The 15,199-nt window shown below is 44.8% G+C and overlaps 1 protein-coding gene across 1 annotated transcript in view; it reads right to left on the reverse strand.

Moving 5' to 3' along the window:
- Positions 1-15,199, reverse strand: part of rtel1 (regulator of telomere elongation helicase 1) — a gene marked incomplete at its 5' end in the record, with an annotated part of 39,965 nt that overhangs the window by 10,546 nt on the left and 14,220 nt on the right. Inside the window, 11 exons of the mRNA XM_079239758.1 lie at positions 1,307-1,422; positions 1,621-1,767; positions 2,016-2,093; positions 2,189-2,266; positions 2,349-2,434; positions 5,431-5,471; positions 5,698-5,811; positions 7,512-7,644; positions 8,712-8,793; positions 13,371-13,442; positions 14,675-14,730. Coding sequence (XP_079095884.1) covers positions 1,307-1,422; positions 1,621-1,767; positions 2,016-2,093; positions 2,189-2,266; positions 2,349-2,434; positions 5,431-5,471; positions 5,698-5,811; positions 7,512-7,644; positions 8,712-8,793; positions 13,371-13,442; positions 14,675-14,730 — 1,003 coding nt within the window. The remainder of the gene's footprint in view (positions 1-1,306; positions 1,423-1,620; positions 1,768-2,015; positions 2,094-2,188; positions 2,267-2,348; positions 2,435-5,430; positions 5,472-5,697; positions 5,812-7,511; positions 7,645-8,711; positions 8,794-13,370; positions 13,443-14,674; positions 14,731-15,199) is intronic.

The raw sequence follows: 15,199 nt of genomic DNA on the forward strand, positions 1-15,199 counted from the left end.
GAAATCAGGAATAAATGATAAAAAAAAAATAAAAAAAAAGTATTTCTAAATGATAAAAGGAGTGAAGAGAACGTGCTCTGTTGCATGTTTACTGTTACATTATTATATACTACAGTATAATGATTTCTGGCACAACTTTAGGGCTGCAGGCAACGATTAATCAGCTGATCATATTTATTAACTGATTATTGATTTCATGTAAAAATGTAAAATAAAAAATTTAAACAGTAAAAAAAAAAAAAACAGATGTCTTTAAACTAATGTTGGTTAAATATCTGTTCAAAACTAAATATTAAGTTCCTTCAGGAGCTATTAATCAGTTAATTAACACATATATGGAAAATAATTATTAATTTATCAGTTTTTATTAATTGTTTATTTGAACTTGTGGTTCCAGAGTCTCAAAGAGTACTATGGGAGGAAGAGCCTTTATCTATCAGGCTCCTCTCTTATGGAACCAGCTCCCACCGTGGGTTCAGGAGGCAGACTCCCTCCACACCTTTAAGATGGAGCTGAAAACCTTCCTTTTCCATGATTCTTATAGTTAGGATATGAGCATCTCCTGAGTTGGAGTCTGCATGTACGGGACCCAACTGTCCAGGTTCTGCTCATTGCTCTTATAGTTATGGGTAGTCTAGCCATCCATTACTTATGTAGCAATGGGGATGTTACCTGATGCACTGAGAAGTACCTCACTCTATTTCTCGAATAAATTAATGTATAAATATATGCCAATATTGCCGTCTCTAACTTATTTCTCCTTTTTTCTGCAGGTCTTCCTGAATAAGTGCAGTTGTACATGTTGATCTGTCTTTCCTGTCCTCTCCACCCCAACCAGTCGAGGCAGATGGCTGCCCTCCCTGAGCCGGGTTCTGCCGGAGGTTTTCTTCCTGCTAAAGGGGAGTTTTTTCCTTCCCACTGTCGCCTCGTGCAGCTCAGGATGGGGAATTGGATCCAAGTCATGACTCGATGCAATCAGTTGGTTTCTATTATAGGATATGTATGAATTGGCTTGAAATGATGTGTATGTAAAGTGTCCTGAGACAACATTATTGTGAAGTGGCGCCTAAAAAATGTATAAAATAAATATTATTATAAAATTTATAAAGCTGAATTGAACTGAACTGAGTTTCTGTGAAAAAAACAAGTATTTTTGGTTTTCTGATCGCTGCAGTTTGGTGTTCAGTTGGTTGAGCTGAATGTTGAGACTTCCTTCATCCTGAAGCTTTACAAGTGATCTAGTTAAAACCAGATCCAGAATGCAGGACTTAGGATGTTACAGATGTACGACAGCGTTACGTCTGACCTCTGATCACACAGGAAGATGGCTCCGTAGTCCTCCTTGTGACGGATGACTCTTCCAATGGCCTGGTTCACTGCCCTGAAGGCCTGCTGCTTGTACCACTCCTGCCCTGACAAGTACTGACCGACCACCCACCCACCCACCCACACACACACACACACACACACACACACACACACACACACACACACACACACACACACACACACACACACACACACACACACACACACACACACACGCAATCATGAAACTACTGAGATACTTAAACATCTTCAAACCATTTCAGTGAAACTCTGCGAACAGTTTTCCCTCACCCTCATCCCAGGAGCTTTCTTCCGGCTCATCTCATCTAAAAACTGCATCTTCAGGACGACCCGAGGATCCAGTTTGGGGGGGAAAGGAAGTCCGGTGATGACAACGCCCCGACCAAACGTGTCTGAAAAGTCCAGACCCTCACTGGCCTGAGAGAAAACCACACGTCCATCAGAACTAAGGCATGCAGGAACATAAATACGTTCCCATCAAACTGATAACACACAGCTTCACACTCTTCCTCTCACGTATTTCCAGTGAGACTTTTTTAATATCTAAGCCTGATTCTGACACCAGAGAAAACATCCCAAACATTTAAAGCTTTCCAATGACAAGTTTAGAGAATAAAACCAAGATTAACTTGTTGTCCTGAAACATTTGGACCACGTCTCCTCACCTTCCCCCGGCACACAGCGAAGAAACTTCCTCCTTTTGATGCCGGATCGCTGACTTTGCTGTAAAACCCATCAATGACCTAAAAACAGAGACGAGCGTTAAAAGTCTAAACCGGAACCACCATGAGGGAATGTTGTTAGACTTTTACATGAAGCTGAATAAAACCTCGCTGACCTCCGTAAAGGTGCCCTTCCCTTTAGGTTCAACAAACATGGGCTTCACATTCTCTATGCGGTCTGCGTGTCCGTTAGCCTGACGACAGAAAACACGCCACGCTTGGCTCACACGTTCAACACAAATACTGGAATAACATAAGTCTGGAAATTTTACTCACCCTCCAGAACTCCAGGGTCTTCTCCATTAAAGGGAAGGAAGGGAAAAACACTAGGAGACCATGAGGAACCACACGGCTCAGGTTTGCTGAGGACAGAATAAATAAAATCAGATTTAAGCTAAAACTGAATTACCAGTCAGTTCTCAGTTTTATTTATCAAACAGCTCTGCTCTGAAGGCTTCGTCCAGCCTTCATTTCTTTCCATTTTGCTTTGAAGAGCCTTTAAACATCATGTTTGTCCTCACTCGGCATATCTGATGTTCAGTATGTCCTTAAAACATCTGGAGAAACCGGACAACAGAGGAGTCAGGGACGAAACTACGAACAGGACCTGAGACGTGCATCTGGACCTTCAGTTGATCCATCTACTGATGGCTGAAGCCTCATCAGAAATGGTCTCCATGGAAACATGTTTTTAAAAAGGCAAACAGAAAAATCTGAGGTGTGTCACATGACACAAGAACAGGAATGAAGATCAGTGGAAACAGGTCTGATAGAGATGGATCCTCCCCAGAACCCGCACGCCAACATGATGAAGGCACGGTGGATCATCTGGCCAGAGAACCCAACAAAAGGCAGAAACACCAAAAGAAGAGTTTCAGAAAGTCCTTTCAGAACTCTGGAGAAGTATTCCTTTAGACTGTGATGAAGAATGAAACTGTTCAGGCTGAATATTAGGTCTGTGTATCAACACTAATTACACTGTTCGATTTGATCCACGTAAAAAGTTGATTCTGATTCTATAGACTAAACTGAATCCATTTTTCCCAAATCATTTACACATACACTATTCACAAAAAGTTAGGGATATTCAGCTTTTGGGTGAAATTTCACAACAAGCCTAAAATGCATTCAAACCTGTACAGGTGAACTTAATGTGATCTTCTCTAAGCTTTTAAATGCACATGTCCAACTGTTAGATGTTTCAATAAATTTTGCACAAGTTGCTGTTCTCTAACAAGGAGCTTAACGGCAAAAATCACGCCAGGTGTGTGATCCTTGAATTGACCAATAAATGTCCTGGTTCAATTAGAGCTGGTGTTTAAACAGTTGTCCTCATCATGCTGTTCACATTTTGACATCATGAGACCAAGACGACACCTAACAATGGAACAACAGTCCCTTGCCATTGCGATGCTTCAAACAGGACGTTCTCAGACAGAAGTGGCCACTGAGCTTGGAGTGTCACAGAGTGTCATCAGCAGGTTGCAACAGAGATATGGAGAGACTGGAAGAGTCACAGAAAGGCCTAGAAGTGGACGTCCTTTGGCCACATCCCGTGCTGATGACCGCTACATTGTGAACACTGCCCTGAGAAACCGGATGATGAATGCCACTCAACTCCAGGCACGTTTAAGAGAGGTGAGAGGCACCCAAGTGTCACGTCAGACCATTCCAAACCGTTTCCATCAGCGTGGTCTGCGTGCTAGACGACCTGCACGGGTACCTGACCACACCACCAGGCACAGGCATCATCATCTTGCATGGGCCAGGGAGCATTTACGCTGGACGAGGAACCAGTGGGCCTCAGTGCTGTTCTCTGATGAAAGTCGATTCACACTGAGCAGAAATGATGGCCGGCAACGATGTTGGAGACGTCAGGGAGAGCGCTATGCATCAGCCACTGTTGTCACCAGGCCAGCTTTTGGTGGTGGCGGTGTTACAGTGTGGGCAGGGGTGTCCACTTGGTACAGAACTGCCCTACACTTTGTGAATGGTACAGTGACAAGCCCATACTACCTGAATAACATCATTAATCCAGTGATTGTGCCCCTACATGAACAGCACAGGCCTAATTTCATCTTCATGGACGACAATGCTCCTGCTCATCGAGGCCGCATCATCAGGGAACGGCTGTTGGAGACTGGTGTACCTCAAATGGAATGGCCTGCACTCTCTCCAGACCTGAATCCCATTGAAAACCTGTGGGATCAGCTGAGCCGTCGTGTAGAGGCTCGAAACCCTGCACCCCAGAACCTCAATGACCTGAGGGCTGCCCTTCAAGAAGAGTGGGATGCCATGCCTCAGCAGGCAATAAGTTGCCTTGTGAACAGCATGAGACGTCGTTGTCAAGCTGTAATTGATGCTCAAGGGCACATGACCAGATATTGAGACGTTCACATTTTTTGTTGTGGTGTAACTACCATTGTTGTTACCTTTTGTGTTGAATGTATTTTTTGAGATGAGGAAATCAGTAGTGCATCCTTCTACTTAAATGTCTTACTTTTATGATATTATATCACTGTAGCATGAACATATTGCATTTTCCATAAATTTCACCTGAAAGCCAAATATCCCTAACTTTTTGTGAGTAATGTATTTATGTCACCACATCGGTTTTCTTGCATATTACAGACACCATGACATATACACTGAGCACCAAAATCAGATATCTGGAGTAATCTGATTACTGTAATAATCTGATATGATTTGCCAACTTGCACTTCTGAAACACAATATTCTAAAGATTCTTGTTTACATTGACATTTATATATGTTTTAATGTGTCATTGTACCAATTACCTATTTTATGACAATGATTAAATAAATGTGTGGTGGTTCAAGACAAATAATGCAAATAATAATTATTTGCAAATAATAAAAGACCTCAAAATCTTACATCACATAAAACAGCAGTAACTATTTAATCACCACAATGTTTGATACTCCCAGATTTACCAAAAAGTTCCTTATTTTAGTTAAATTTTAGTTAATCCCTCAGATTATTTTATGCCAAAGTAGAGTCGGACTCTACTGTGTTTTCTGAGGCCACTTAAAAAGCAGATACTTTACCCAGTACTGCTGTTCAGACAAGAATATACCAGCAGCTCTCTGCCAGCAGTCAGTAAAGTCCAACTAGCCGCATCACAAAGAAGACAGGGATTTATTCCCAGTAGAACATGCATGGTACACTGAACCAATACTTCTACAGGGAGACAGTTTTAAGCTTCAGCCTGTTGGTTAGAAAGAAATCAAAACAGTGCTGTACTGTCTATAAAAACCTCAACATCAAATATAAATTACCTTATGGATAATAATAAACATGAGGAATAGAATTAAACATCTCAGTTTACTGAGCTTACCAATGGTGTTGCCTAGAGATGCCATGTTTTCAGGAACAAACCTGCCCAGGAGAGAAGAAGAAAACCAGAAGTATTAAAGCCATTGTTCACCTAAAGAGAACCTTTTCATTTTAACGGGGAGGAAATACAGAAAAAACAGAGATAAAAGTGAGAATATTTAGTGTAGGACACGTAAAACACCGGGGAGCCGTGACACTGAAACAACGATGAACCAAAGATCTCCCATCATGTTTACACGCAGTGATCACTGATGAACTGGAGACCAACCTCCTATCAAATGCCGAGCTCAAGTGCACGCCGTCCGGACCTCGATCTATGACGCTGACAAAGATCTGGTCCCGCTCAATCACATGACCGTTCTCCAGACAGACGGGGAATTTTCTGGAAGAGGAAAATCACGGTTGACCTGCTGTCATAACAGAAGTTTCTCCGTTACGCCGCTGGAAAGATGAAACTGTTACCAGTCCTTATGACACTGCATTTACTGGTGAATACTACCATCAGGAAAACTACAAGTAGTGCTACGATAACATCAGAAAAATAAAGAAATGCAGACAATTCAGAAATACCTGGTAGTTTTAAGTGTATTTGCTTTGGATAAAATATTAACTAGAATCAGTCAGAAAGCAGAAAAACCAGAAAAAGCTGGAAGATTAAGAGTCTTTGTGTTTAAACCGTTTAAAGTCGTGTTTGTGCAGCAGTGAACACAGTTAACCCTTTCTTCATGAGAAGCGGGGAATGTAAGAACATGAGATCACTGTCCTCTTCAGAGCTTCGGATCTTTTCTCATCTAGAACATACACACAGCCGTGGTAATGGATGGAGAAATAACTGGCAGGGAAGAACTTAGTCAAAGTTCTGATGTAAATCTGATCAACCAGACCACTTGGATCTGATGGAACTCCGGGTTTTCGGCTTCTGGTTTTTAGAAGGTCCGATTCGACTGAGAAGTGCTGCCTGAACACACTCTGGATCTGGAATAACGTTGCTCCCCAATCGGACCGGGTCCAGCAGACCATCCTGCCTTACACGCATCTGGATTCTGACAGTTTTGTATTAATCTCACGTGTCAGAGCGTTCTTTAGAGTCCAACATCATAAAACCAGCCCTGTTGTGAAGATGTACTTCATTTATTATGGATTATTAGTCATTTCAGATGAAGAAGAAGTTAATGAACCCTCATTATTTATAGAAAAAACCCTTTAAATCTCCAGTAGGTAATGTTCCTCAGAGACATGTTCCTCTGGGTGAAGTGGTTCCTCGTCCTGATAGTAGTCTATACATTCTGTAATCATGAACAATAAGACATATAGTTAGACCCCTCAGTTTACTGTAAATCTGTAAAAACTCTGACCAATCCAAACGTTCCGACCCAAATGGTGTTGTTCATTTCTTATATTTCATAGCTTCTTCTCCCAGCTCCCCTCCTCCCCCTCCAGCAGCGCATACCTGATAGCCACACCCTGCATATAAACAGCGTGTTAGGATGAAAATACAAAGTAGAGAAGAAGAAACTCAGAAGGCAAACATGGCTGAAAAAATGCAGGAAGGATTTCCCGACCCAGCTCGGTTTATTTGCCTCCTCCCTCTAAACAGCCGAGAAAGAGAAAATCGTTGGTGGAAAAAGCTGCAAAAATGAAAGGCTATGGATCACACAAGGAGCAAAACCAGAGAGGGAGGAGCCAATACATGGGGAGGAGCGAGGACAAGGGGAGTGGTCAATATAAGGGGAGGAGCCAAGACCAAGAGGAGCCACGTCATGGGGGAGGGGCCAAGACAAGGGGAGCCAAGGCAGGACGCCACTTTCACATCCTGCTGGCTCCCCAACATGACCTACCCCAGCTTTAACTCAAGCATAGATTATAAAACATAGAGTTGGAGGAAGGTGGACAAAGAGTTGGTTAAATTTAGATGTTGATCAGTTACTGCGGATAACAACAACAAAAGGCCCAGGACCACGTTGGCATGGCAACAGATTCACTTTGAGGACTCTTACACAACCCAGAAATCTTCCTGTAACACCATGTTGGATGTTTGCACCATGTTACACAGCTGAGCTCTTTCTGCTGAGCAGGACTTACATCCTCATCTCGGAGGTGAACGAGGAGAGCGGGGAGAGGGTACCGCTGGTCAGAATGATGCAGCGAACGCCTTGATTCACCAGGTCCTGCATGCTGAAGCCGGGAGAGAAGCACCAGTAACTCAGGATGTTGCCTGAAACCAGCACAGAAACACAGCAAACATTTAAACACCGAGAAAAAGAGACTTCAGTGATTTAAACGGTGCATAAACAGCCTCAGAAACATGTGTGACTACACGTCACTGCAGTCAGGTATAACAACACTCTTCCTGTTTTATAGTCTCCTCTTAAAAGCCAGTGAGGAAAAATGTGCGTTAACTCAGTATGAGGTTTTGGACTTTATCAGTACTTTCTAAAAACTTTTCTCCTGTTTTACATTATATTTTATGTTTAAATGTTTGCTTTAGAAATAAAGTTGGACTGAATTGTGCATGTTTTTGTGGCTAAAAGTGTTATAATAATCCAGTTTCTTCCCATTTCCCAAATTTAATCTGAAAAATGCTGATTTTTAAATACCAGCCCACAAAGGGACATTTCTCTCAGTAACAACCAAAACCCAAAGAAATGAAAGTTTTAGTATTTACTGTTAATATCTTAATTATTTTAGTAGTTTTTAGGACCTCAAATGCAAGATATGTGCATTTACCTACACCAAGGAAGTGGCGGAGGTCATGTTTTATCCTGCATTTATCTGTTTGTTTGCAACTGTATATAAAAACTGCTGCAGGGATCTTCATGATGCGATTCTGAGAACGGTCTAACTTAGACTCCATTAAATGCTGGGAATAATCCGGATCAGCATCTGGATCATTTTCAGTATATCTGCATATAACTCCACATTAAATGGTGAGGGTGCTTGGAAATAAAAATACAGGAGACATTATGGATGATTGTTTATGTATCTAGGAATGTATCAGTGTCTCTGAGTGTAGGACTAGAACATCAGCTGGAAATGCGAAAAAGAGCCTCTAGGCAGAGGTCGGGTCTCAGAGTGCTTTTCTCGTCATTTGTGCATTTAAAACAAGATGCAGGATGTTTATACGAAGAGTCTAAATGAAAATAAACAACAACTGATGAAGGAGAAAAGTCCTGGGTGAGTTTTTAAATACGTCATTTCTTAAAGTCAGTTTTTGTTACACAGAAAAGCAAATTAATTTCATCACTGAAGGAAATAAAAAGCATCCAGAAAAAGTGATGTGACCTTGTTTTTTTGTGGAGGATGAAGCCCACAGATCAGTGCTTGTTTTTTTCTTGTGATGGCTGTTGTCTTGATGGATGTGAACCTGAAGCACAGACGAGGAGGGATGATGTCAGCTGATAAATTCATCCTGACAAAACTAATGAGCGACTTCTGTAAATGTTGGTGACAGTAAAGTCAAATGCTGACAAGTCTGGACTTTGTGAACAAGAGAATCTGTGTATTTTCTGTAATATACAGTGCCATGCAAAAGTATTCACCCCCCTTGGCCTTTTACATTACATTGCAACCTCTAATTTGACTCTTTTATCCAAATCAGAAATATATTTGATGGATCTGCACAAAACAGTCCAAGTTTTGAAGTGAAATGAGAAATATAAACAAAAAAAAAGAAATTTAAAAATTAAAAACTGAAAATTGCCATGTGCAAATGTATTCACCTCCTTTGCTATGAAGGCCCTAAAATGCTCTGGTTCAACCAATTACCTTCAGAAGTCACACTATGAGTGAAACAAAGTTCACCTGTGTCCAGTCTAAGTGTCACATGATCAATAAGCATATATACACCTCTTCTGAAAGGTCCCAGAGTCTGCATCTAATGAAGAGGCGCTGCTAACCAAACACCACGATGAAGACCAAAGAACTCTCCAAACGAGTCAGAGACAAAGTTGTTGAGAAGTACAAGTCTGGGTTAGATTATAAAAAAAATCTAAATCTTTGATGATCCCCAGGAGCACCATAAAATCCATCATCATCAAATGGAAAGAACAATAAACCTGCCCACCAAAACTGACAGACCGGGCAAGGAGGGCGTTAAATTAGAGAGGCAGCCCAGAGACCGAAGGTAACCCTGGAGGAGCTGCAGAGTTCCACAGCAGAGGCTGGAGTATCTGTCTATAGGACCACAATCAGCCATACACTCCACAGAGCTGGGCTTTATGGAAGGGTGGCCAGAAGAAAGCCATTACTTTCTGCTAGAAATATGAAACCCTTGCCCGGACGCGGGTTACCGGGACCTCCCTCTGGAGCCAGGCCTGGAGGTGGGGTACGAGAGCGAGTGTCTGGTGACCGGGCCTTTACCCATTTGGCCCGGTCTGGCTCAGCCCGAAAGGGTTACATGGGCCCCACCTCCCGTGGGCTCACCATCTGCGGAAGGAGCCGTAGGGGTCGGGTGCAATGTGAGCTGGGCGGCAGCGAGGGGCGAAGACCCTGGTGGTCCGATCCCCGGCTGCAGAAGCTGGCTCTAGGGACGTGGAACGTCACCTCTCTGGTGGGGAAGGAGCCTGAGCTTGTGCGCGAGGTTGAGCAGTTCCGGCTAGATATAGTTGGAATCACCTCGACGCATGGCTTGGGTTCTGGAACCAGTACCCTCGAGAGGGGCTGGACTTTCTTCCACTATGGAGTTGCTAATGGTGAGAGGCGCCGAGCAGGTGTGGGCATTCTCAACACCATGTTCCAACATCCATCAGGATTCCCTGGACCGCAGTTCGATGATTAATTTTGTAGTAGTATCGTCGGACCTGCGGCCACATGCCTTGGACATTCGGGTGAAGATGGGGGCGGAGCTGTCAACTGATCACCACCTGGTGGTGAGTTGGCTCAGATGGTGGAGGAGGAAGCCGGTCAGATCTGGCAGACCCAAACGTGTTGTGAGGGTCTGCTGGGAACATCTGGCTGAGTCCCCTGTCAGAGCGAGCTTCAACTCCCACCTTCAGCAGAGCTTCGAACATGTCCCAAGTGAGGCGGGGGGACATTGAGTCCGAATGGGCTGTGTTCCGTGCCTCTATTGCTGAGGCGGCCAGCCGGAGCTGTGGCTGTAAGGTCGTTGGTGCCTGTCATGGCGGTAATCCCAGAACTCGTCGGTGGACACCAGCAGTGAGGGATGCCGTCAAGCTGAAGAAAGAGTCCTATCGAGCCTTCTTGGCCTGTGGGACTCCGGAGGCAGCTGACGGGTACTGACAAGCTAAGCGGCATGCGGCTTCGGCTGTTGCCGAGGCAAAAACTCGGGCATGGGAGGAGTTCGGTGAGGCCATGGAGAAAGACTTCCGGACGGCTTCGAGGAGATTCTGGTCCACCATCCGGCAGCTCAGGAGGGGGAAGCAGTGCTCCATCAACACTGTGTACAGTGGAGGTGGGGAGCTGCTGACCTCAACTCGGGACGTTGTGGGTCGAAATAAAGTGGGTCGAAGATCTCCTCAATCCTACCAACACGTCTTCCGATGAGGAAGCAGAGCTGGGGGACTCAGGGGTGGACTCTCCTATCTCTGGGGCTGAAGTTGCTGAGGTGGTCAAAAAGCTCCTTGGCGGCAAGGCCCCGGGGGTGGATGAGATCCGCCCGGAGTTCCTTAAGGCTCTGGATGCTGTGGGGCTGTCCTGGCTGACACGCCTCTGCAGTATTGCGTGGACATCAGGGGCAGTGCCGCTGGATTGGCAGACTGAGGTGGTGGTCCCCCTTTTTAAGAAGGGGGACCAGAGGGTGTGTTCCAATTACAGGGGAATCACACTCCTCAGCCTATTCAGGGGTCCTGGAGAGGAGGGTCCGCCGGATAGTCGAATCACGGATTGAGGAGGAGCAGTGTGGTTTTCATCCTGGTCGCGGAACAGTGGACCAGCTCTATACCCTCTTTGGGGTCCTAGAGGGGGCATGGGAGTTTGCCCAACCAGTCTACATGTGCTTTGTGGACCTGGAGAAGGCATTCGACCATGTCCCCCGGGGGCTCCTGTGGGGGGTACTTCAGGAGTATGGGGTACCGGACCCCCTTGTACAAGCTGTCTGGCCCCTGTACGACAGGTGTCAGAGCTTGGTCCGCATTGCCGGTAGTAAGTCGGATTAGTTTCCGGTGAGGGTTGGACTCCACCAAGGCTGCCCTTTATCACCGATTCTGTTCATAACTTATATGGACAGAATTTCTAGGTGCAGCCGAGGTGTTGAGGGGATATGACTTGGTGGCCTCAGGATTGGGTCCCTGCTTTTTGCAGATGAAGTGGTCCTGTTGGCTTCATCTGGTCGTGATCTCCAGCTCTCGCTTGAGCGATTCACGGCCGAGTGTGAAGCAGCTGGGATGAGAATCAGCACCTCCAAATCTGAGACCATGGTCCTCAGCCGGAATAGGGTGGATTGCCCTCTCCGGGTCGGGAGTGAGGTCCTGCCTCAAGTGGAGGAGTTTAAATATCTCGGGGTCTTGTTCACGAGTGAGGGAAGGATGGAGCGCGACATCGACAGACGGATCGGTGGGGTGTCGGCAGTAATGCGGACTCTGCGCCGGTCTGTCGTGGTGAAGAAGGAGCTGAGCCAGAAGGCGAAGCTCTCCATTTACCAGTCGATCCACGTTCCTACCCTCACCTATGGTCATGAGCTGTGGGTCGTGACCGAAAGAACCAGATCTCGTATACAGGCGGCTGAAATGAGTTTCCTCCGCAGGGTGGCCGGGCTCTCCCTTAGAGATAGGGTGAGGAGCTCGGTCATCCAGGAGGAGATCAGAGTAGAGCCGCTGCTCCTCCGCATCGAGAGGAACCAGTTGAGGTGGCTCGGGCATCTGGTCAGGATGCCTCCTGGACGCCTCCCTGGTGAGGTGTTCCAGGCACGTCCCTCTGGGAGGAGACCCCGGGGAAGACCCAGGACACGCTGGAGGGATTATATCTCTCGGCTGGCCTGGGAACGCCTCAGGATCCCCCCCGCACAGTTGGCAAATGTGGCTGGGGAGAGGGAAGTCTGGGCTTCCCTGCTTAGGCTGCTGCCCCCGCGACCCGACCCTGCATAAGCGGTAAGAAGATGAAGATGAAGTTTTGACTTTGCACAAAGGCATGTGGGAGATTGTCAAAATGTATGGAGAAAGGTACTCTGGTCAGATGAGACTAAAATGGAGCTTTTTGGCCATCAAGGATAACAGTATGTCTTGCGCACACCTAACACATCTCATCACCCCAAGAACACCATCCCCACAGTGAAACATGGTGGTGGCAGCATCATGCTGCGGGGATGTTTTTCAGCCGCAGGCACTGGGAAACTGGTCCAAGTCAAGGGAAAGATGGATGGTGCTAAATACAGAAATATTCTGAGCAAAACCTCTATGAATCTGTCAGTGATCTGAGACCAGGACGGAGGTTCACCTTCCAGCAGGACAATGACCCCAAGCATACTGCTAAAGTGTTGGAATGGCCTAGTCAAAGTTCAGACCTCAATCCAATTGAGAATCTGTGGTCAGACTTAAAGTTTGCTGTTCATAGGCACAAACCATCAAACCTGAAGGAGCTGGAGCAGTTTTCCCTTGAAGAATGGGCAAAAATCCCAGTGGCAAGATGTGGAAAACTCGTAGAGACTTATCAGAAATGTGATGGTGATGTTTTCTGTTCTTCTGTCTCATTTGATGTTTGCTTCACAATAAAAAAACAAATCATGTCTTCAAAGCTGTGGGCATGTTCTGTAAATGAAATGATGCAAAGCCTTGAACAGTCCATTTTGATTCCAGGCCGTGGGGTAACGAAACACGAAAAATGTCAAGGGGGTGAATACTTTTGCAAGGTACTGTGTGCTCCTTCCTGAGTAGCTTACTCATAGTAAGACATTAAAGAAGCCACTTTAGCCTGCAGTATGCTCACACTTCATGGACCAAGTCCAAAGCTAGTGCAAACTGAGTTGAACATGTTGTTTAAAGAACAAACCTTAAAATGAGCCGTGTTCATCTGCATCTGCTTCTCCATGTCCTTCTCTGATGGATCACCACAAAACACCAACTGTAGGACAGAAAGGAGGAGTCAATGCAGCTGTAAACCAGCTGTAAACCAGCTGCAGCTAATGCAACCTGTCTAACGAATAAATATAATTTACTCTGCAAGTTTACAGTCTGGTAACATTAGTTAGAAATACTACGGTGATTCAAAGCCTTTGTTTTTTTGCAGTTTGCTATTTCTGCATAAATTATGTATTTTCACTCTGGTAATCAAAGCATAACAACTGAAAACTGTAGTTCACACTGTTACATAATAAATCTATGAGCAGAAAGTGTGTGAAACTTCTGGAAGGAAGTGAATCAGGAGGTGAAGTTAAGAGTCAGGAGCTTTCAACCTGAACAGAAATCCTTTCACAGGACAAAAACATGCATTCATCACGATCTGATCCTCACAATCATGTCTGGAAATGTCTCAAGGTTTAAGAAATGGAGTCTGATAAAGCAGGGATTCCTAATCCTGGTCCTCCAGGACCGGCTTTCTGCAGGTTTTCCAAGTGACCCCGCTGCAACACACCTGATTCAACTCAATGTGTGTTTAGCAGACATGTGCAGAGCTGGTCTGAGTCAGGTGTGTTCCTGCAGGGACACCTGGAAAATACAATACAACTTTATCTACAACACACTTTAAGAACAACAATGTTGACCAAAGGGCCAAATAGTGGGGTGTGAAAATACCAGGACAATGAAAAAATTAAAGTCAGCTAAATGCAATAAAAAATAAAAGCAATCAAATTAAAACAATCTAAATAAAATCAGATCTAAAAAGTCGACTTATTGAGCAGAAAGAAAAGGACGTCGGGCCTCGAGGACCAGGGTTGGTGATCCTGTGGTAGAGGAACTAAGAAAAGGATCCGATGATGTGAATCAGGGTGGAAAAGCACATGGAAGCCGAGCAGATCCAGGCGACCTGGTTTTTATGTCACAGTGCTGTAAAAATGTCACGTGATGCGATCGAGTCATCTCTGTCCTCTCTCACACACACACAGTGCTGAAAGCAACATCATCATACAAACATGTTTATCTAAAAACTACCTAAAAGTCTCCCTAAGAGTCTCCCAGTTTCCAGCTGAATCCTTACTTTGACATCGATGGACCATGGGAACCACCATGGAAAACCAGTGATGTGATGGTGTGAACTTGATCATATAATCTGACTATAATGTATACATTTGTGGATGTGGGTGTAGCACCAGGGTGAGCGGGAGTTTCCTTTCACCCTGGTGTGGATGTAAGTACCTGTATGATGTCAGACAGCTTCTGCAGCCCACTGGTGTTCAGGAATATTCCTGGCTCTGTGGAGAAAACACTTTCATCACCAGTTTGTTATTTATACCAACAACCAGACATGGTGAAAGCACCCGAGATGCAGAACCAGTGCTCCCTTTTCCACCATAAACTCAGCGTGTAGACAGACCTCCCTCCATCTCTCCTGCCATGTTAGTGCGTTAGAGAGCGTGCAGTTTATTTAGACAAGATGAAGTGGGACGCACGCTCTGCAAGTGTGGCTTAAATACTTGGATCGTCTCCATCTTCCGTATTTATACTTTTAATATTTTGACTTTTTTTTTTTTTTTTACCTGCTTGACGTTTTGTTGTTTTTGTGCACTTTGTGTAGAATCATGCATCTGATGTCTTCAACTATATGACATCAGAGTAAAGATACTATTCATCAGTTTAACTAATCATCCCAGCAATCAGATACTATTTCATATCAAAATATTCATATCTTTCATGTAATTCTATTTCATGAAAGGATGTTTA

Source organism: Telmatherina bonti (assembly GCF_933228915.1).
Source record: "Telmatherina bonti genome assembly, chromosome: 4".
In the NCBI taxonomy this organism is placed as follows: domain Eukaryota; kingdom Metazoa; phylum Chordata; class Actinopteri; order Atheriniformes; family Telmatherinidae; genus Telmatherina; species Telmatherina bonti.